At 40.6% G+C, this 21,686-nt stretch overlaps 2 protein-coding genes across 4 annotated transcripts in view; both read left to right on the plus strand.

The window, feature by feature from the left end:
* Window positions 1-15,174, plus strand: part of mast3a (microtubule associated serine/threonine kinase 3a) — a 30,319-nt gene extending 15,145 nt beyond the window's left edge. For both annotated transcript variants that reach the window (XM_051400068.1, XM_051400058.1), the window contains 21 exons: window positions 926-1,001; window positions 1,262-1,471; window positions 2,664-2,765; window positions 3,298-3,430; window positions 5,029-5,114; window positions 5,439-5,524; window positions 5,852-6,060; window positions 6,219-6,357; window positions 6,595-6,727; window positions 6,830-6,995; window positions 7,194-7,295; window positions 7,779-7,901; window positions 8,153-8,265; window positions 8,433-8,614; window positions 9,244-9,365; window positions 9,463-9,651; window positions 10,076-10,299; window positions 10,680-10,802; window positions 11,025-11,161; window positions 11,430-11,614; window positions 11,751-15,174. In XM_051400068.1, the coding sequence (XP_051256028.1) occupies window positions 926-1,001; window positions 1,262-1,471; window positions 2,664-2,765; window positions 3,298-3,430; window positions 5,029-5,114; window positions 5,439-5,524; window positions 5,852-6,060; window positions 6,219-6,357; window positions 6,595-6,727; window positions 6,830-6,995; window positions 7,194-7,295; window positions 7,779-7,901; window positions 8,153-8,265; window positions 8,433-8,614; window positions 9,244-9,365; window positions 9,463-9,651; window positions 10,076-10,299; window positions 10,680-10,802; window positions 11,025-11,161; window positions 11,430-11,614; window positions 11,751-12,619 (3,709 nt within the window). In that variant the 3' untranslated portion in view covers window positions 12,620-15,174. The remainder of the gene's footprint in view (window positions 1-925; window positions 1,002-1,261; window positions 1,472-2,663; window positions 2,766-3,297; window positions 3,431-5,028; window positions 5,115-5,438; window positions 5,525-5,851; window positions 6,061-6,218; window positions 6,358-6,594; window positions 6,728-6,829; window positions 6,996-7,193; window positions 7,296-7,778; window positions 7,902-8,152; window positions 8,266-8,432; window positions 8,615-9,243; window positions 9,366-9,462; window positions 9,652-10,075; window positions 10,300-10,679; window positions 10,803-11,024; window positions 11,162-11,429; window positions 11,615-11,750) is intronic.
* Window positions 15,175-15,765: 591 nt separating this feature from the next.
* pik3r2 (phosphoinositide-3-kinase, regulatory subunit 2 (beta)) overlaps window positions 15,766-21,686 on the plus strand; it is a 36,633-nt gene continuing 30,712 nt past the window's right edge. Inside the window, exon 1 of one of the 2 annotated variants that reach the window (XM_051393623.1) lies at window positions 15,766-16,014. The gene's annotated coding sequence lies outside the window, so the exon portion shown is untranslated. Of the gene's footprint in view, window positions 16,015-21,408; window positions 21,547-21,686 lie in introns of those variants that run through there. The other variant, XM_051393681.1, reaches the window with a different exon arrangement.

Below are 21,686 nucleotides of genomic sequence, written 5' to 3' on the forward strand. Positions count from 1 at the left end.
ATAGTTAAGTGCATGTCACATGTTGATATTGTTATTTGTAGTATGTGATGTATAGTGGCACCCAGGGTGGCTATTTTTAACATTTGTGATGACAGTACATTGATTTGTAATGCAGACAGACAGTTTTAAAGGTGCACTCTTGTAACTGACACTATGCACACAACAGATGTGGTCATGGATACTGCAGATGAGAACCTGATCTGAATTACGTTTCAGACATGCTGTATTAATGACTTGGGGTGGCAGTAAACGCTCTCAACCAAACATTTGCAGTTTACTCATTTATTTATTTGTTTGTAAAGATGCACAATATGGATATTTTTTCAGATGATACAATATCCAATAATTACTTGCTTCTTGTGACTGACACCAATATGATAACCGCTAATGTCACACCTGATGGTAAGAAAGGCCAAGATGTAGTGATCAATTCATCAATGGATGATTTGATATTTCACAACTCTGGCCGAACCAAATATAATCAATGACATCACTGTTGTTAACACAACATAAACAAAGAGCAGTTCTGACTCTTCAAATGTTAGTTTTTTTTCTGGTGTATAAAAAACATCACATACTTTGGCTTTCATGTAACATAAAGCCTATAAAATGTTTTGCATAAGAATTCAAAATAAATTATTATTCTCAACCCATAATTTATTGGCTATAATTTTAATTCCTGGAGTAATACATAGTAATATATATTTCCTATTATCATCTGATAATTTTTCTGCCCTGATAATGATCATGCATCCCTATTTGTCTGTTAGGATGTGAATGTGACGGCTTCAGTAGATCCCCTGATCAGTTTGCAGATTAGTTCCACTGTTTTTATGTGATTAAAATTTAGCAAGAAAAAAACTTGATCTTTATTGTTATGTTGTATCTCTGATCTATTTTTCTGTTTTTCCTCTTTCTTATCCAGCCCTGGACGGACCTGTGGAACATTTGACAATGAAATTGTCATGATGAATCATGTCTACAAAGAACGCTTTCCTAAGGTATAGTCAGAGCTTTTCTTTCTCTCTGATCTGTATTTGATAAACATCTTCAGTGGCACTAATGCACTTCCTCATGAAAAGAGGATTTACAGATGTGTGCATGAGTGTTTTTTTTACACATAGAAACCAGGATTTTAATGCTCCTGGGAAAGTCAAAATCTTGCCTCACTCACCTGTGGGGAGGGGAAGGGGAACAGTAAATAAATTGTTAGGGCTGTCCCCGTTTTTAAATGAAATCTTTCATCTTGGTTGTTTCCCAGGCGACAGCCCAGATGGAGGGTCAGCTGCTTGACATCATTGCAGAGTGTTCCCCAGGCTCTGCTCTTCCCCTGGCTGATGGTGTACTGGGATTCATTCAGCACCAGCTGGTGGAGCTCGCCAGAGACTGTCTGGACAAGTCCCAAAAAGGCCTGGTCACCTCCAGGTACTTTGTGGAGCTGCAGGAGAAACTGGAGAAGCTGCTGCATGAGGTGAGTTTTTGTCATCTTTTAAAAAAAATGTCCCATCTCGTACCTCAGACACAAACACACAGTTTTGTTTTCTTTTTTTGATTATTATTCAGCCATGCAACTGTACAGCCAGTGTTTGTTCCTCCTAAGACATTGTGAGTTGTATTTTTGATTGTTGGTAGCTCAGATTGCCCTCTGGGACATTGCATGCTGTACTGTAGCTTCACTGGGAACATTGGATTGAAATTGCCTGTTTTATTGGCTCTCATTCAGAGCTGATTCCAGTTCATTGGCCGGTAATGATGTTGTCATTTTATATTATTACAAAGATCTGTGCAGTGGTCAAGTGTTTGATTATATAATGATTTATTACATAACCTTTCTAGCAACAATGTTTCTGCAGCAAATGCTGCCTTCTGCAAAACAGATTACAGCCTCTGCTGCAGACTCAGGCCCTGAATGACTTTCTCTTTTTATGTAGAAAGTTGGATAATAGTAACAGTAAGCACAGCTTTCTTGTGTCCATTCAGCCTTTTACTAGCTTACTTTACCGTTCAGTTATAACAGGGATAGACATTATTTTGTCTATAAATTCAGTTAAAGCCACATTTCTGTAATTATTCTTTCCTCTTACCATGAAAACAATTTTCCAGCTTATTAAGGGTTTATTTTAAGCAAATGGTCCCTGATGTCACATGTTTGGATTTGTCCCTGTGCTTGCTAGTTCGTCTCTGGTCTGAATTCTAGTTGCTGTTACATAATGCTGTTTTTCTGAAGATGATTCCTTTTAAAAACAAATCTTGCAACAGGTTTTACAGGGTGAGACAGAACGTGTTACAAACTATCAGCTGACTAACCTGAACTCTGACTGACATAACTCTTAAACACAGACGCTGAACCTGCTGTTTGACCAAGGCAAGTCAATGTTAGACTAAGATATGGAAACAAAGAAAGTTAATAAAGTGTTTTCTATTATTTATAACTCTGGCAAGGCAGTGAACAGAAAAGAGTATTGATGCAAAATGTTGAAATACCAGGCCTGATCCATTGAATCACCAACGGATAATGTAAGAAGATGAAATGGATGCTAAAAATAATAGCCAGACCAAAGTGCAGACAGCCTCTGTGGATGAGCCACGCTGTCTCGTGGCTTGTGCCAATTGGATTAAGTCACAACAATAATCCATCATCCTTTTTGTCCTTTCCTGATCAGGCGTATGAGCGTTCAGAGAGTGAGGAGGTGACCATCATCACTAAACTGGTCAAGAAGATTCTCATCATCATCTCCAGGCCGGCCAGGCTCCTGGAGTGTTTGGTAAGACTCACTGGCAGACACAGTAGTGATAATAGGTGTGAGGAGTGATGCAATAGCAACATGATGCTTACCAGCTTAGAGCCTTGAACAAAATATCTATCCCTTCAAATACAGATGTCACAGGTGAGTCACATGCATTGATGATATGGTGTAGTGATGATAGTTGTTGCTGTAATTACAGAGTATTTGCATATTAGAATTAGGCAACAGCAAGTTTACCTTGCCAGGCAGGATTATGTTGTTCTCCTATTTATAAGCCACTTAATATTTACAGTAGGTGTGTAGCAGATAATTCAAGTTCTACAATTAGCCCAGATATTCAACCCCTTTTTTCCTTTAAGTCAAGGAGAAACAGAAGACGGAAACTTCACTTTTTACTGACTCTGTCATTACATTGCAACTGTGTTTTTTCCTGATGTATGGTGTGCAAATTGTTTGTTAGGGGACAGTGTGTATTTCTCATGCAATACTTTCCTGTTCTATTGTGTATAATTGTGAAACCACAACACTTGTTTCCCCTCTTTTTCTACAGGAGTTTGATCCAGAGGAGTTTTACCAACGTTTGGAGGCTGCAGAGGGTCATGCCAAGGTGGGCCACGGTATCAAGACTGATATTCCCAGATACATTATCAGCCAGCTTGGCCTCACCAGGGATCCTTTGGAAGGTGCGACATTGATTTGAGTATTTTGTGTAATACATTTTCTATTTAGGCATTTTAGATTATTTTAAAAATATTTTTTTAGCATGACATGGAAATTATTGTTGCTGTAATCAATCTCGATGGATACAATATTTACTTTATTCAACTATTGCAAATCAAAGATAGAGCTAATGTGCATGTTCACTATTTTATAGGGATGCACCGAATATTCGGCCACCGAAAATTTTCTTACTATATACTTTTATCACCGAAACAACACGGCCGAAACAGAAAGTTGTGATGGCGCGAACAAAAACCACGGCCAGCACACGCTTGTCTGGATAAGCGCCAACATGTCTGCGGTGTGGACGTATTTCAGTATATGTGAGAAAGACCCACGTATAGCGATTTGCAAAACGTGTAATGCTGAAATTTCAAGAGGGGGTGCATCTGCAAAGAGTTTCTCCGCGTCGGGTTTAATTTATCACCTGAAATCCAAACATCCTGATTGCCATTCTGACTATAAGAAGAATGTGGCACAGAAAAGGAAAATCAATCCGAGCACACCCACTCCGTCTGTGGCGGATGTTTTTGAAAAGGCAAGAAAGTTTTCCAGTGATGGTGCCAAGGCAAAGGGCATTACACAAAAAAATATTGAATTGATTGCCTTAGATGATCAGCCATTCTCTGTCATAGAGGATGTGGAATTTCATAGGCTGATTATTATTCTCATTATTCATTCATTCATTCATCATTATTATTTATTTATTGTACACATGAGTGGGGTCAAGTTAAACATTTTATTTTGAATTTTATTTTATTTTATATTGTGCATTGTTGTAATGTCAGTGCTAAATAAATATTTTCATACTTTTGTAATTGATTTATTCTTTGAATTGCAATGCCTTGATTTTAGTGAGGTTAGTACACAGTCATAGCCATAAATGCAATGGTACTAATAATTGGCATAATAATTTCTTTCGGTGTTTTGGTTTTCGGCCTTGGTTTCCTCATTTTCGGTTTTCGGTTTCAGCCAAGAATTTTCATTCCGGTGTATCCCTTCTATTTTACCAAAATAAAATCATGTATGTATGTAATCATGGAAACTGTGTCAATAATGTCGCCGTTCCTGTTGCCATTTTAATTTCTTTTCTTTTTATTGATGCAGGAATTCTTATTTTTATGTAGACTTTTGATCATCAGAACATTGTATTGTCTTTAATGAAAACGAGGCACATTCTTATATGTGTGAAGGCACTTACCATTCATTGCACTTTACTTCATTGTTAGTTTTTTTGCTCTATTTCATGAGAACATTAAAAATACACCCCATACAGAACTAGTCAGTATTGCTTTCCCCAATGATATTTAACAGACTAGAACATAATTCAGCTGAATTGGGAAAACCCTTAATCAGTCAGCAGAGACATTATAAACTAATCACGTAAAATAATTATAACAAAAACACTTATATATGCTTTGGATACATTGACAGTTGTAATTTAGTTTAGCATCATTAGGCAGTTAGTATCATTGCAAACAGTTGAATAAGCTCCCACTGTCCTCATTGGTGTTTATTTGAGCTGAATAGAGTTTGATCTGTGTGTCTGCTGCTGTTACAGAGATGGTCCATCTGGAGCAGACGAGTCCGAGTCACAGGTCGTCCAGCAGAGACTCTGATGACACTGGAGACGCAACACCCACACAGGTATAAGCTTACGTCAAACTGTTCTAAAGTAGTTATATTGACTTACAATGTGACTCTGTTTGACAGAATAAACAGTGATGGTGGAAGTATTGTGAAAGGCGATGGCAGCTGTACTGAAGAGAAATGAAACATCTTAATGTAGAGCTAAACAACATAGAAGTGGTTGTTTAGATAGACCCAGTTTAAGTGGTGAATACAGATACACAGAAAAACTTCATATTATCAGAGTAAAGTCATGAAGTGCATGGATTCCTGCTTTGCAGAAGTAATGCAGCTTCTAAATCCTGTTATTTTGTTTCTCCTTTTTGCATGTGTGTGATTCAGAGCCGAGCAGCCTGCACCCCTCCTCGTAGGAAACCGCTGGAGAGCGACTTTGAGACTATCAAGCTCATTAGCAATGGCGCCTATGGGTGAGTAAGACAGGCTTCTTTGTTTGCGTTCGACTGACTCAGTCTCTTTGTGGACACCACAGAGCCCAATAAAAGCAGAAGAGAAACTAAATTGAGGAAGTGTTGTTGTAGTATTTTTGTGTTTACACTTAGAATTTGTCTGGATAATTTCATTTCAAGTCTGAACTGAAGTTCACTAGTAAGTGATGTGTATGATTCCTCGTCTTTTTCCCAACTCTTTTCCTTGTGAAATCTCTTAATATATCTCCTGTCAATCCCTTATAAATCCATCCCTTTTTTGTGCTGTAATTTTTCTTCTTTCTCTTCTTTCTCTCTCCTGTCATGCAGGGCTGTATTTCTGGTGCGCCACAAGGAGACCCGTCAACGTTTTGCCATGAAAAAGATCAACAGGCAGAATCTGATCCTTAGGAACCAAATCCAGCAGGTGTTTGTGGAGCGAGACATCCTCACATTTGCTGAAAACCCATTTGTTGTTTCTATGTTTTGCTCTTTTGAGACGCGGAGGCACCTCTGCATGGTCATGGAGTATGTGGAAGGTAAGGTTGGTTGAAATTGTGCATGCATAATCTGATATGCCTTTTTATTAATTGTTTATTTGCCTGTAATATAGCACTCAAAACGTTATTTTATGCCCACCCACTGTAAACACAAAAGACACATTATCACATGCATCTGACTGTGTTTGCGCTTTAAGGTGGAGATTGTGCCAACCTATTGAAGAACATTGGTCCTTTGCCTGTGGACATGGCACGGATGTATTTCGCAGAGACAGTCCTGGCTTTAGAGTACCTTCACAACTATGGCATTGTACACAGAGACCTCAAACCTGATAAGTGAGTCCTCATTTCAGTTTTTTTTTTCATCTTTCAGGCAGAACCTAATTACTTTAAAGCTTTCATCATTTTTTTGACTTGCCACAATCTTTAAAAGACTGGCAATCTTTTTGATGTTGGAACAGAATTTTCTGAAATGTTCAGCCTTTGATATTTTTCAACTGAGTTTGAGATCTAATGTTTTGGGCTAAGCATTTGATGTAACATGAAACATTTCTGTGTTTCCTTCTTCTGTAGTTTGTTAATCACCTCCATGGGACACATTAAGCTGACAGACTTTGGGCTGTCAAAGATTGGTCTAATGAACATGACCACCAACTTGTATGAAGGACATATTGAAAAGGATACCAGAGAGTTCATCGACAAACAGGTTCGCCTCTTCTCAACCCGTCTTCTCTTCATCCCCTCTGTTGAGTTCATTACCTTAACTAATGTCAATCTTTGCATCTTTGTCTGTTTTTCCTCTCTACAGGTGTGTGGTACTCCAGAGTACATTGCACCTGAGGTGATCTTGAGGCAGGGCTATGGGAAGCCAGTGGACTGGTGGGCTATGGGCATCATCCTTTATGAGTTCTTAGTGGGCTGTGTTCCTTTCTTTGGAGACACACCAGAACAGCTCTTTGGTCAGGTGGTCAACGGTAAGACATCCGTTAGTTTACTGGATTGTTATCAAGTCTAAATGAATTGTACTATTTTAGTCTTGGGTTATTGGTCATTACCTCAGGTTTACGTAATTCTTCTGTGTAATTTTGCACTTGCACAGTCTCTTACACTTGGGCTGTGTAGATAAATTTGAATGCCTTCATTGGTTCACTGGAATGTGCCTCTTTGTCTAGATGACATCATTTGGCCAGAAGGAGAGGACGCTCTGCCAGCTGATGCCCAGGACCTTATCACCAGGCTGCTGAGACAGAGCCCTCTGGAGCGTCTAGGAACAGGTCAGTGGCGGTGTGACAGATGACAAATGGGTGGATAAGGCCCCCTGAGTATAGCATATTCAGTTCCATAGTCTGATGTGGAGAAATGTTTAGAAAATATTTATAGTTGCTCTTTCACCTTTTTAAAGTCCACATCTCAGCACTCAGACATCTTTATGGCTTTATTTGATAGAAATTGTTAGACTGATAGAAATATGCATTTTTATGTTAACATCAAAGTTATCGTAAGGGTTGATCAGGCAACATTTGGAGTGAGGCAGAGCAATAATAACAAGCCTTAGCTGATCAAATTGTTGTCTAGACGGGAAGAGATGAAGAGACAGGCTAAAGCTCATGAGAGGACAGCCATCTTGTCATTTTACAAGAAGAAGGGAGATATTAGGGTATCAAAAGAGACACTGTTGACAAATTGGCCGAGCAGTAGCTGTAAACCAGCCTCAATATGACAAACCTGTTTGCCTAATTAGTTTTTTTTTTCTCCAGGTGGAACCTCTGAGGTGAAGATGCACACGTTCTTCCTGGGTCTGGACTGGAACGGCCTCCTGAGGCAGAAAGCTGAATTCATACCGCAACTCGAGACTGACGATGACACCAGTTACTTTGACAGTACGTGTCAGACCAGCTAGATTTGTGGATGGATATACACACTCAGTGCCTTTTAATGATCTAGTATGGACTCTGCATGCACACTGACAAACCTAGACCTTTGTTAAGAACACAGGAGGACACACTACTATGAGAATAAGTCAGAATGTTGATGATGATTTCATAGTAATCTCTGATGGTACTTTCAATTAGGATAAAACGGTGTCATCAGTTTTTCAATATTTAATGCACTGTCATTGTGTTTCCTGTAGCCCGATCAGAGCGCTACTGTCACCTGGGCTCAGATGACGATGATGAAACCAATGATGATGAATCATCTCGGGAGCTCCGACAGTTCTCCTCTGTGGCCCACCGCTTCAGCAAGGTGCTTGTTACTGCTCTGCTTATTACCTTTCACTTAATATGTGCCACACTATTAAAATATATATCTAATGACACTTTGAATAAAACCCTGGTGTGACCTCTGAGAAAACAGTCCTCCAGATATTTTGTTAAAACATCTATGTAACCAATTTTCTTGTTAAACTCTAGGTGTACAGCAGCACAGAGCACCTGTCCACCTCCACGCCGTCCAACCAGAGCCTGTCGTCATCCGAGCGAAGCCACAGTGAGGAGAAGGAGGAGAGGTGGGAGGGCAGGGGAGTCCTCTCCCCTGGCGATGGATTCAGACACTTGGCTGGTGGAGACAGGAGGGCAGATGGACACAGGGGGAGGTGAGAGCATGAAACGTGAGAGAGATATCTCCTTTCTCTGAGAGGAAAGGAATTACAGCCAGCCCTCATTCTTGCCTTGTTAGCTTTAAATTTAATGAAAAACGTGAGAAGGAAGTGGAATATTCAGAAGCACTTGTTTATTGAAGATTGTGTTTTTGGGACAATACTATGTATCATAAGTCAAAATGGTTAACACTTTAACTTCACCCAGGTTTGAACCTTTCTATATACTTTATATATGTGTTGATATGGGTTGTTTCTCAGTATGCTGCAGCAATGCGAAAGCCTCCTCCTGAGTTGAATGTCAGGTGGAGGCTTCACATTGCTCTTGGGTGTGAATGGCAGTGTCAGGTTTCCTGCTTTCCATTCACTGCATACTGGGAAAGGCTCCAGGTCCCCTATGAACCTGAATAGAGTTAACTGTTATGCCATAAAGGACTGACCAGACCTCTACTGACAAAATTGTTTTAGGAGATAAAATCAGTATTTTATTATAAAAATTCTCTGTAACCAAGTAACTACAGGTCAAGATAAATATACCAGAGCTCATTCACCTGTACATATGCAAACACAATACAAACTAAAACAAATTTTGGTCAAATCTGGACTTTTTAAATTCTGTTTCACAGTCTACGTCCTCGTGCTTCATCCAGCTCCTCCCAGTCAGAGCGCAGCACCAGCCCACTGGTGATGAACAGCACCCAGAGCCTCGACATCATGCCTCGCTTTGCTATCTCTGCCGAGGAGGAAGGTAAGACCAACAAACACAGACCTCTGCCCCTTCTCTTCTCCTGTTATTTTGCAATTATGAAACAACAGTGATTACACTCCGTACCTCCTAATTCTAGACGGGATGGTTTCCAACCTGCGACGCATTCGGCTCCGGAGCAACAGCACAGGCACCAGGCCGTCCTTCCGAAGAGGGGCGTCCAGACGCATCGCCCACCAGCTAGAGACCCCAGAGAAACCCAGATCCCCAGCTGGGAAAGTCCCCAAGTCTGCCTCTGTCTCTGGCCTGTCCCTCATCATTACCCCAGGTAGACAGGACGGTGATGACTTCTTTGAAATGTCACCAAAATGTGAACATTTTTTGTCACTTACCCTAGCCTCCATTGAAATTCAGTTTCTTGCTCAAATTCCATCCATAATCATGTTTTTTAAAGGCACGACTGTCATCTGTCTATATTTGCTAAGACTATTCACGTGTTTATAGTGCCCTCTACAGCCAGATGCTGTGTAACTTACACAATAAATATACACTAATACTGAGGACAAGAATTAAAATAGAAAAACATCATAATAAGTCAAGTGAAGTCTTATTTTGGCCAGAGAATTAGTAAAATAACCTTGTTAAGAATCATTATTGTGGTAGTTTGATCAAATACTGAATGGTGCAACATGTAAGAATGTGTACGTAAACTATTCATAACCCTTCCTAAACATCTTCTCCTCTCGATCCAGATGACTCAGCATGTCCTCCTACGAGCCCCAAATCGTCCTTGTCCCTGTCGTCCAACCCCTCATCCAGAGACTCGTCCCCCAGCCGGGACCTCTCTGTCAGCATCAGCTGCCTCAGGCCTCCTGTGGTCATCCACAGCTCTGGGAAGAGGTTTGGCTTTGCTCTGCGGGCTATCAGAGTCTACATGGGAGACAGTGACGTCTACACTGTTCACCACATGGTCTGGGTACGTGTCCTAATCTCATGTGTGGCTAGTGGGGTTAATCATGTATGAAAAATTCAGTATATTCAAATCAAATTTAGAGTGTAATTGTTAAACAAACACATATTTATATTTAAACAATTTTCATGGTCTTCAGATTTTGTTTTAGGTGATCCTAAAAGTCAGTATAACAGCACATGAGTGTCAGCATGGCAAAATCTCAATAAAAAGAAATAAGACAGAAATCTCTGTATTTTATAGATTTTGTATTTGCATTTTGACTTTATTGCTGTGCATACATATGCATACTGAAAACATTAGTTGTAATAACCATCGTCAGTCATGGTTAGATGGTTGCTTGACCAGTAATTTTCATCAGAGGTTGTGTGTGTTTGTGTCCACAGTGTGTGGAGGAAGGCAGTCCAGCACATGAGGCAGGATTGAGGGCTGGTGACCTCATCACTCATGTCAACGGGGAGTCTGTCCAGGGACTCGTCCACACTGAGGTTGTAGAGCTCCTTCTCAAGGTAAAAGGATAACTTGAATTTGCACACTTTCTATATTTGGATGATCACAATGATGATTGTGATGTGTTGTATGTACAAAAAAGTGTAAATGTACAGCATTTGAGTATTTCTCAAACAAACATACTTTCTGTAAGTAATGACATATAATTTCTACTGAGAGAGAGAGAGACTGAATGAATGTGTTACACAGGGGTGTTTATGATAATGATCTGTTTTCAACAGAGTGGCAACAGGGTGACCTTGCAGACTACTGCACTGGAGAACACCTCTATTAAGGTGGGCCCTGCCAGAAAGGTGAGCTACAAGGCCAAGATGGCCCGGCGCAGCAAGAAGAGCAAGAGGAAGGACGGACAGGACAGGTACACGAGGGGAGAAGTCATACCCATTCACATACCCAGCATTACTGTATGACATTTGAAACTACTGTCTGAAGCTTAGTATTAGATACATTGGACTAAAATCTGAAATATGATGAACGAGACTTTGATCAAAATCTAGTAATTAACTTAAATGGATTGTAGTTTGTTGTCTCACTGAGAGTCTTTACTCAAGTCAGCATGAAAAACGTTCAAGCTAAGAACAGTATTATAGACAAAACACACATCTGACCTCTCACCCCCTTTGCAGCCGACGGCGTAGCATCTTGAAGAAGCTATCTAAGCATACGCCTCCTCCACCCATGCAGAGCAGTCGTAGCTTCTCCTCAGGTTTCCACCAGTCATCTAGCGACAGCCTCTCCGGCTCTCCCACGCAGAGTCTCTCTCCTGGGCCTTCTACGCCTTGTCGTTCCCCCGCCCCTGACCACTCCGGAGGTGAGTGAGGAAGCCATGCATCCCTTTCATCCCAAAAATTGAGCTGTTGATCTTTTTGTGTCTTATATTTTTTATGTTATGTGTTGGTAAAAATCTACCAATGGTTAACTGTTTTATTTCTTCCTCTTTCTGTCAGACTCAAGTTCTTCTCCTTGCTCCAGCTCCCCTAACTCGCCTGTACCACAGGCCCGTCCAAGTTCTCTACATGTGTTGGGTCGCTACACCAAAGCTGGCCGCTGCAAGTCCACCAGCAGTATCCCTCCTTCACCGCTGGCCTGTATCCCACCTCCTCAGCCCCTCTCTCCACAGTGCTCTCCATCCTGCCTCCCCAGTCACCCAAAGTCCCTACAGGGTTTCCATGGCAAGACATTGTCCCCTCCCACTATCGCCCGCCATTCTGTGCGTCCCCGCAGTGCAGAACCACCACGCTCACCACTCTTGAAGAGGGTCCAGTCGGCAGAGAAGCTGACAGGAGACAAGACGACGGGGGGTTACCATGGTGATAGGAAGGCCTACAGCACCCGCCGCCACACCATGGAGGTGCCTCTGTCTGAGGGGGAGGGGCTGGAGGACATGGAGGGGGACACTGCCACCGGGTTTGTCTGTGTGGGTGAGCACGGCCGTCAGGGGCTGTACATAGGAGGGCAGAGAGGCCACCAGGACACAGCCAGTGGGGGCAGCGAGCACCACCGCTCTACCACCTCACCACAACACCGCAGCAGCAACCACCACTCCAAAGAGGTGGTGGTGATGAGGAAGTTGGCTCTGTCGGAGCGAAGGGACTCCTTCAAGAAACAGGAAGCCGTGCAGGAAGTGAGCTTCGATGACTTGGAGGAGAGGGAGGCGACGCCGAGCCCAACGCTTCCGGTCACGCAGCCGAAGGCATTCAAGGCATCCTGGATCAACTCAGCCCAATCAGAATCTAGTGTGAAGCTGGAAGGAAGAGGATCACAGGGTACAACAACACAGCAGAAAGCCAAGTCAAAAGACAAAGAAGGGTTTTAGTTGTGTCTCTTTGCCAGGGAAGGTCAACAGAGAGTCTCACTCTGGAAGAGACTGAAAGGTGAAGATAAGTCTTTGACCTGCTACTCTACTTACATTTGAAAGCCTTGCATGTGTGTCCAGAAAACTGTGACCAAGTCCCAAATCAACACAAGCAACTGTGTGAAGACAAAAGCGCAAATTAACACCAATGTTTCTCAGTAATATATGCATCCTGCAACACTGTTAACGGAATAATGACTGCCAAACTATGTTTACTTCCTAGTTGCTTGTTTTCTCTCTTGGTTTTCAAATCACTGTGGCACCTGTAACTGATGTGTTTTGTACATATGTTTTTGTTTTAAATGAAGAAACTTATTTATGACTTTTTATGCTCATCTTGGGTTGTTTTTTTGTTTTGTTTTTTTTTGGTTGCTGAAAATGCCTTTTGACGCTTCAGCTGTTCTTAGTTCAGGAATTGCACAAAAGAAAAGCCACACACAACTTCTCAGTGTGGTTTTACAGAAGGTGCAGAAAAGGGCAGGTAACATCAGTTGATATCGTACCTTTATTTTATACCTCAATGCCTGTCTAGAACTAGGTGTTGTTTCATGTTCAGTTTGGATCTTTGAAACAAACATACAGTGTTTGTCCTGCAATATATAATGTATTATACAATTGCGGAAGATATTCTGTGCTGCCTCTCGGAAGAAATGTATCATACAGATTGTGGTGGGCACCATTTGGAGTCATCAATCCAGAACAGGCCTTGTCTAAACATTTTTACTAAAAATATCAACATCTCAATATTTGGAAGCCTAACTGTGGTGCCAAAGCATGGTTTAGCCATAGGAACCATTTTAAAAAAGAGGTACTGTAGTTGTACATAAGAAGCTTCATGCATGCATGGGCTCTACTTCCACTTGCTGGCTGTCTTAAAAAAAGCGTGTCAGTGCTGACACTCCTCAAACAGTGGTTTGAATAATAACCTGATCAACATACAGGTGTGTAGATAAAACCGTTGTCTCTGTCTTCTAATACCTTGTTGAATCAAGCCTCCGTCCAGTTCCTTACAAACCTAGTCTAGCTGAAGTGTTTGCACAAGTTGTAGTAGCCGTATAACAGTTAGAGCACATTTATATTTCAGGACGATCTCCTTCTCTGTGGGATTCAAAAATTGTACAGTGGATGCAACAAACAAAACTGGCTCCCTTGGCTGTTTTTTTTTTTTTTTTTTTTTAATGTGTGTTATGAACGAATGTTTACATTTTAGTGCAAATGTGTGTGCGTGTGGTCATGGTTTTGTTAAATTATTACGAAAAAAGTTAATGATGGAATACAACCAGAGGCCCTGAGCGGATGAAGGAACGAGTAGAGGTGATTTCTTTTTGTACATTTTGATATGGAAACAGTCTTGTTGCAGTACTAATAGCCTATGCTGTTGATGTATATTGTATAAACAATGGTGGACCTTTATAACAGCTGTCGGTGGTGTTTTTTTGAAAGTGACCTTGTAAGGGTAGATGGACTCATTGTGTAATGTCACTTATGTGGCAGGGTCTTGATCTCATGTTGCGATCAGCCTCAAAGGATTGTGCATGCTTCACATCCCAGTATATTCCCACAATCTTACAACATGTTTACATTTTTTTAAGCTCTTGGAAGTTATTAATCTCATTGAATTCCTAATGATGATTTTCAGTCACTGATTTGAGCTTTAAAATTAGTGTTTTGTTAGGAGATGTGAACATATGGGATTTGGTTTTCAGCAATGTATTTTTTCATTTCTATTATTTTTGTTCCCGTTTCTGAGCTTTTTTTGTTGTTTTTTTTTCAGAAACTGTTTGGATCGGCAACCAAAAATGCTTACAGTCTTATTTCAGATTAATTCGCTGCACAGAAGACAATTTTGTGCCTGTGTTCTTAGTTTTATGAAGGCGCACATTTGTGTTTTGCGGAGCGAAGGGAATTATTCATTTGGGAATTTATAGCGGAAGTTTAACACATACTAAGCCTTGCACAGTGGTTATAGTGGCCGTTCAAATTAGAAATTAGAAGTGTGTTTATTGTATTGTGGGGGGAAAAACTGTGTCTGTGTAGGATTTGTCACTGAATATCTGATGCAATATACATCTTGGTATGTTAGGATTTGATCACGTTATTTTGTACCCCTACCAAACTGTCATAGTATCTCTTGACCCTTAAGTTGTATCATCATGTTATGCTTTTTAAAATCAAGTTCTTTTTGTGAAGCTCTCAGCAGCAGTCCATCCATAACAACAGTTTGGGCATCACACATCAAAATGAAGCATCACAACTCTTTTCATCTGTGTTTTGTGTGTGTGTGTGTGTGATAAAACTGTTGCTCAACCGTCATTCTCCATATTCTCCACACTTGTTTTAGTGTGTGTTAAAGTCGTTGCTCCCCGATCGTCCCCAAACTGGCCTTTGTGAAATTCCTACAATGTGGGTATCTGATGCAGACCGGTGTGACATTGTCTGTTTTTTTTTTTTTTTATTGTCTTAACAGTGCTTGAAATAAATGAATTGCAAAGGGACTACAAAGTCCAGAATACAAAGCTGGTGTATTTGTCATCTGTCCCTCCATACAATAATATGTTTTATTTATTTATTTATTTATTTATTTATTTAATTTATAAAGTTTGTGGCACCATAAGCCATCGTAATCATTAGTGTTGTGGTGGTCAAGTACTCTACACTCAATCAACACAAATACTATATTAATAATTAATTAATGTAGTAACAATACACCAGATGTGATAAGTATTTTGAATAAAGTACGCAGATATGATCCAGAATTTGTCCTTTACAGTTCTCACTTATACTACTTATCCATATTCAATCTAAACCAGTAGTTGAACTGGAGAAATCTTATATGAAGCGCAATATAAGATGTCCCTATGTAACCCAACACGGGATCAGACACGGATTTAACATGTGGTTGAACAATTTTTCCTTTTTTCATATATACAGGAGTCTTTGCAATAAAAGAGAGCTTAAAGTATAAGGGGGTGCAGCCTCGCAGCTTAAGATTGTCAGGTTCAAATTTCCATTATGGGCCGAGGCCATTCGGTGACCCCTCACTAATCGTTCGGACTTTTCCGCTCGGCTTCGTCACTTTCCGCTCTCTTGATATTAGTTCCCACGCACTCTCCCTCCCTGCGCCGTGCTGAGCTGGAAAATGGCTGTGTAGGGGAGCAGGGAGTCATGAACGGGAAAAGAAAGAAAGAGCGAGAGAAAGAAGGCGAAGCAATAAGTGAACAGCGGGTTTGCTAGAAGTTTAGTGCACCTCTAGAAAACCGTCGTCCGCACATACGGCTCTACGCGGACTCTGTCTGACACCCTGAAGTGTTAAAGCGACGCAGCCAAAAGTGAGAAGAGTCAAGAAATATCCGCGGGTGAGTTTTTTTTTCCCCCTAAGTTATTGCACATTTCCAGTACAGCAAGGCAGCAGCCAACCACTGTACTGGAAAATGGTGGAAGCGCTGCAAGTGTGCTCAGCGCACGCAACTTGACTTGTGTACTAGTTGTAAAGTTTCAACACAAGACTTTTAACGTGTTTATTGTATTTGTTTTTATTTATTATTTTTTTGGCGCAGTACATGTTGTTACATTTATTCTTGCAGCACGTTGCTCGCTGCTCGCGCTGGTCGACAGTTGACGTCTATAAAATGCTGAGCCCGTTAAGTTAGTTAAAGTTGCTTTACACTTAAATTATTATAATGTTCATTCTTGATAAGCTCTGAGGTTATAGCGAGGGTGACTTTTAAACTTAATTTATGCCTCCGAGTTCAGAGTTGTTGTGTGTGTGTTTTTTTTTTTTTTTAAAGCTCAATACTAAAAAATGAAGTGTTTTTAGATGTTGGGTAAGATTGAAAAAAGTTGTACTGCAGGACTGAAACATAACAAATAAGTCAGATTTTCCAGCGTACAGCAGTGGCAGTATACACAGTATAACAGTGGCTTTACATTGACTGCACACTATATGGGGCCATGCAGTGTGGAGGCCCAACATAGCTGAAGGCCTGACATGATGTGTGTGTGTGTTACATCCCTGGTTTGCGGATTTGGCATGCATCAAGGAGTTAGTGGAAATTGTGCCACTTGCATAATAAGACAAGCCACTCAACTGTGTGGCGACCCCCCCCCTCCATTCTGTTATAATTACTGAATCCAGCATTATGCAACCAAATGTCAATCCTCCATTACACTGCTCTTTCAATGTGAAGCATGACTTGTGGCAAAGCCTTCATTCTTCTTCTAAATGTCTCCAAATGCTCCAAATGACTCGCAGGACTTGTTTCGTTAAAAACTTCCAAATGAAGTGCAGCTTCTCCAAATGCCAAGTGTCACTTCTCAGGGCTGAATAAAACGTAAGCTAACTTCAAGTTCCTGCAGACACAGTACAGCTGTGGTTATTTTTGTTATGTGTCCTTCAGCTGGGGGACCCAGTTAAACTGAAATGGTGTTATTTGATCAAAATAGCAACAGAATGTAGCTTTAAGGACAGTCTTTAGACGTAGCTGCACTGGAAATGCTGCAGACTCAGTTGGGACTCGTACCCAAGATAATCTAAACATCTAATGGTTCACATAAGTATGTTTTTTTGAACTGTTGGAAGACATAAATGAGCCTTGTTGGACTCTATGGGCACAAAACACTGAGTACAAATCTAGTTGGTCATTTGTAATGCACTTTTTGGAAGACCCTCCGTCCTGGATGTGACCGATTGCTGACAGGAGTTGGGAACAGCTCACTTATTGACCATTTTTCCCTACGATCCAGAAATAGTATTCCGATAATAAAACATTTTTATAGTATTAATGATATCAGGTGATAGACGTTGTTTTGACGTAGGTGCCACTTAATTTGACTGACTTCATGTAAAACCGGGTAGTCATTAATCTCTCTGTCACAATGGGATTAGTATTTGATTAGCTTTGTCATTGCTGTGTGTTTATAATGGAGGCCACTGTATGTTAGCTGCAAAATAGTTAGTTATGGTATAGTTTAATGCATTTATATGTGTCTTGTTAGGGATAAATGTATGTATACATATTAATAACCAAGAGAAATGCTGTTATCTTGGTGAAATAACCAAGTATTTGGCTTGTTAACCACCATTACACACAAACTACGCAGCAAACAGGCTTGTGGTATTTCCAACTGGTGCAGACTCTCCAGGTTTATCAGATTTTCTTTCTTTGTTGTCGTCAAAATGTTAAACAACATGGTCGCGTGGACTTAAGGAGCCATTTTCGACCAGCTGAGGCATTGAATTGCCTGCATCTTGTATCTCCTGATAAATACAGCGAGTCCTCTTTAAGGCCTTGTGGTATATTTAACTTTTCAGAACAGTGCTGTCTCAGTGCTACATAATCTTTCGTAGCAGATGTTTCTATTTAGCGAAGTGAGCTTTTCAGCTTCATTAAGGACAGATAGAGTTCAGGTGAACATAACTTGAATCATAAAATGCCTAAGCCCCCATTTTAGGCTGAAAAATAAGTCCTCACAAGCTCCTGTGTTGTTGGCTTGTCCTCCCTGCCTGTGGCGCAGTAGATTTTTCAGTTCCATGTGGACAGATGGCCCGAGGCCAGGCTGCATGCGTGGTGGCTCTGTAGTCAACTCCTCACCAGCAGGGCCGTAAAGGGCCAACACATACACAAACTTTAGAGCATTAACTGTGTCTCCATAGTAAATGAGTTTTGTTCAGTGCATTTATTTGTCTCAGTGAAAGTCATTTAAGGACTGAGACGTTTAGTCAGTTGTATCTTTTTATTAAAAGTGTACAAGCTGAGTCTACATTCTTAAACTCATGAACCTATTAGCTCTTTTTTGAAAATGGTCACAGCTGTGGGGGGAACTGCTGCTGATATTTGGATTGGATTCGCCAAAGCATGTTAGCTTTCAGACTTTTGAAGATATGGTAAAAATATGATTTCACAATTGACCTACATAGATGTGACTGTTGACAAATAAACAAGGAAGTCATGATTTATGGTGTGGTGGGTTGAAAAGTGAAAGAAGATGTTCAACACCCTCACGTCTACATAGAAAACTGTTCATCTGTTTTGGTTGATGATAGCTGGTTGATAGATTGACTTATTTCTAGAGAAATTAATTGCATCGATAATTCAGGTATGTTTTTATGTAGGTCATTTAATATAATATAGAGAGCTAGCCAGATGAATTGGCTCGGACAATACATCCGGTGATATTGGCTTAATATTGGCTGAGCGTGCTGCTCTTTGTAATCATCTAGGCTGATTTCAATTTTATGAAGTGAAGGGAACAACTAGTCGGACCACAGTGAGTCAATGAAGTGATGCAAGCTACTGAAACAAAGTTAATAAACTATATTGAATATGTGGAATGATAAACAACTTCAGTTTGGGAAAATAGTTGTTCTGTCTGCAACAGTTAGTTGTGCGACATTGAGGAAAAAAGAATATTTCAAGTTGTGCCAGAGAGCAGTGATGAGTTCATATTTACACTGTAAACAGTCACAATAACGAGAAAAATCTAAGGGATCCTTATCAAGATTGTTCTTCTTAATGACAGTATCTTGATTTTTATGAGTTTTGCATGAACATCATGATGAAGTAACTTGATCTGGAAGGTATTTTAAATGCACATACATCACTGGTTCACAAACTGTGGTCTGCCTCTAGTACACAGAGGAATCTCTGAATTTAAAAAAAATTAAATATATTAATTAAAAAACCTACAATATTATCAAAATACTTGAAAAAGTTTCTAATGAAAATACTTAAACTATGTGATCGTTTAAATGTAATATTAAAAAAGTTTTGCCTTCCGTGTAATATTTTGTTTTTAGTATCAGCCTACTGTGTAGTCACGTTCATATACACAGTGCACACATACATGCATGATTAGTTACGAGTTTAAATATAATGGCAAGATAGTGAGTGGAGGTAGAATGAACAGTGTAAAAACACTGCAATCATGGCTCCAAACAGGAACTATTGGGAAGAGAAGTGTGGACCAGGAGTACCCCTTCTCCTCCAAATTAGATATGGATCCGTTCAGGATTCAACAACAGTCACCTATAAATAATCTTCTAATTAGGAATAAAACTGCTTCCTGCAAGATTTTTCCGTAGATGAACAGGGTCGGCCTACGCTACTGTACTTTAACGTCGGTCATAGGAACTTGAAGAGCCTAATATTTTCTGAGGTGGTAAGCTGTGTAAGAAGTTTGAGAAACACTGATACACATAATATAAACAGTGAAGGGCCACAACAAACTGTTTGTCTCTGAAAATCGCTTTAACGGCCAGTTATTGTCAAAATTAATCTGAGGTGTCCGAGGTGACGTCCTGCAATGTTTTGTTTTTCTGACCAACAGTCCAAAACCCAAAGATATTTATTGTAATGTCAATGTCAGTTGCTCTTTTCTTTCACTCGACTGTGTTAGTGATGCTCTGAATAGCTTATTTGCCATTTTACATTATGCATACTGGTGTATAATGAACAGGTCAGAGCTCCACTGGCTGACTAAACACATCAAGAGTCATTTGATGTTTGCAGACAGCAGAGGAAAATCTAGATGCCATTTTGAGTTCAATCTAGGTCTCGCTTTCCCCCTGCAGTTAAGCACAATGTCCATGTGTGGGAAATAAATACCATAGAAAATCAGAAGACTATTGTCTTACTGTGTTATGTTGTAATGCACAGTTGTTTACCAAATATTGTATAACTTAACTAGTACAGCAGCACTTTTGAGTGAATTCTGTCATAGTTTCTCACTGAGTTCCTGTTTTATAAAGGCCAGAATGTATTTTTCCCTGTTTTTCTGCATATAATCATCACATTTATCTCCCTGTTAGCTGAGAAAAACAAAAATCATCCTATTTTGTCTCATTGCACGACTTCAACATGACTCATGGAATTCTCTCCAATCACACGCAGCCTTCAGTGTTTCCATGTTATGTTTTACATCTTTATCCTGTGGCAGTTTCATTTGCTTTAAATCATTGTGTCATCAGAGATGATGAGCAACCATCAAGGTTGGAAAGATGAAAAAAATCAAGTGTGTGGGAAAAGGTGGAGTTGTTTGGGTCAGATGTTTGATCACTGCCTAGATACATTTTCTAATATTAGAACATTTCCTTGATTTGCCCGGCTTCTCTGGTGACTGGTGAGCACATGGCCAGAGCAGCAGCCAATCAGAGCGCAGGATCAGCTTTCCCTCTCTCTAGCAACAGTGAGTTACTTGCTGCCTATTCATTAATTATTTTCCTGTGGTCTCCCTCAGCTGTTTGGACTGGGCTGATAGCAAAGTGCTCCGTCTCTCAGTCTCACTCTGTTTTTTCACTGCTTTCTGTCGCTCTCTGCTCTGACTGAATAAAAAGTCTTAAAAAACGGATGGATCCAGTGACGCTGAGCTTGCCAGCTGCTGCTGCTGCCCTGAACTGTGAGCTACTACAACACTATCAGACCAGGACTGTAACAGAGATGACTCTTCTCTCACCTCGCACGACTTTTTCTGCTCTGGAACTAAATAATAAAAAAGGACTACTGAATGAGAGCGCTCCCTACGCACTGCTTTTTCTTTCACTTGGTCTTCATCTCGTTTTTTCTTTCCTGCAGCGGCGCTCTGACTATAAACAAATAAAACATGGCAACTGGAAAAACGACTGGACTTTTTCGCTGGCTGAGGATTGGGGGGGGGGGTGTCAGTTGGAGGCAAGACTCTGTGTGTGTTGGGGGGGGGTGAAGAGCAGGTGGAGAGAGGAGCGGGGGGGGTTGTTAGGGTTGGGGGGGTTATGGTGGTGTGAGGATTGCGGGCTGTGGTTGGGTATGCCAGTGCCACGTGTCTAGCCTGGCACCTCTTGCTTCTCGACTCGATGGATGTTGGACCGAGAGTCTGGCTGAGCCTGTCCGGCTTCTCTCTGAACCAAAAGTGGGGTGAGTGTTGCACTCTGCTGCATCCTGTTATCACGATAACTCTTTAAAAAGATGATATTCTTACTCACAAAGGTTTGCAGTGAATGTACGTTCGCTTTCCGAATGTTGTGGGGGAAGAGAGATAATCTAGACGAAGATTC

This window comes from Dicentrarchus labrax, unplaced genomic scaffold (genome assembly GCF_905237075.1).
Source record: "Dicentrarchus labrax unplaced genomic scaffold, dlabrax2021, whole genome shotgun sequence".
In the NCBI taxonomy this organism is placed as follows: domain Eukaryota; kingdom Metazoa; phylum Chordata; class Actinopteri; family Moronidae; genus Dicentrarchus; species Dicentrarchus labrax.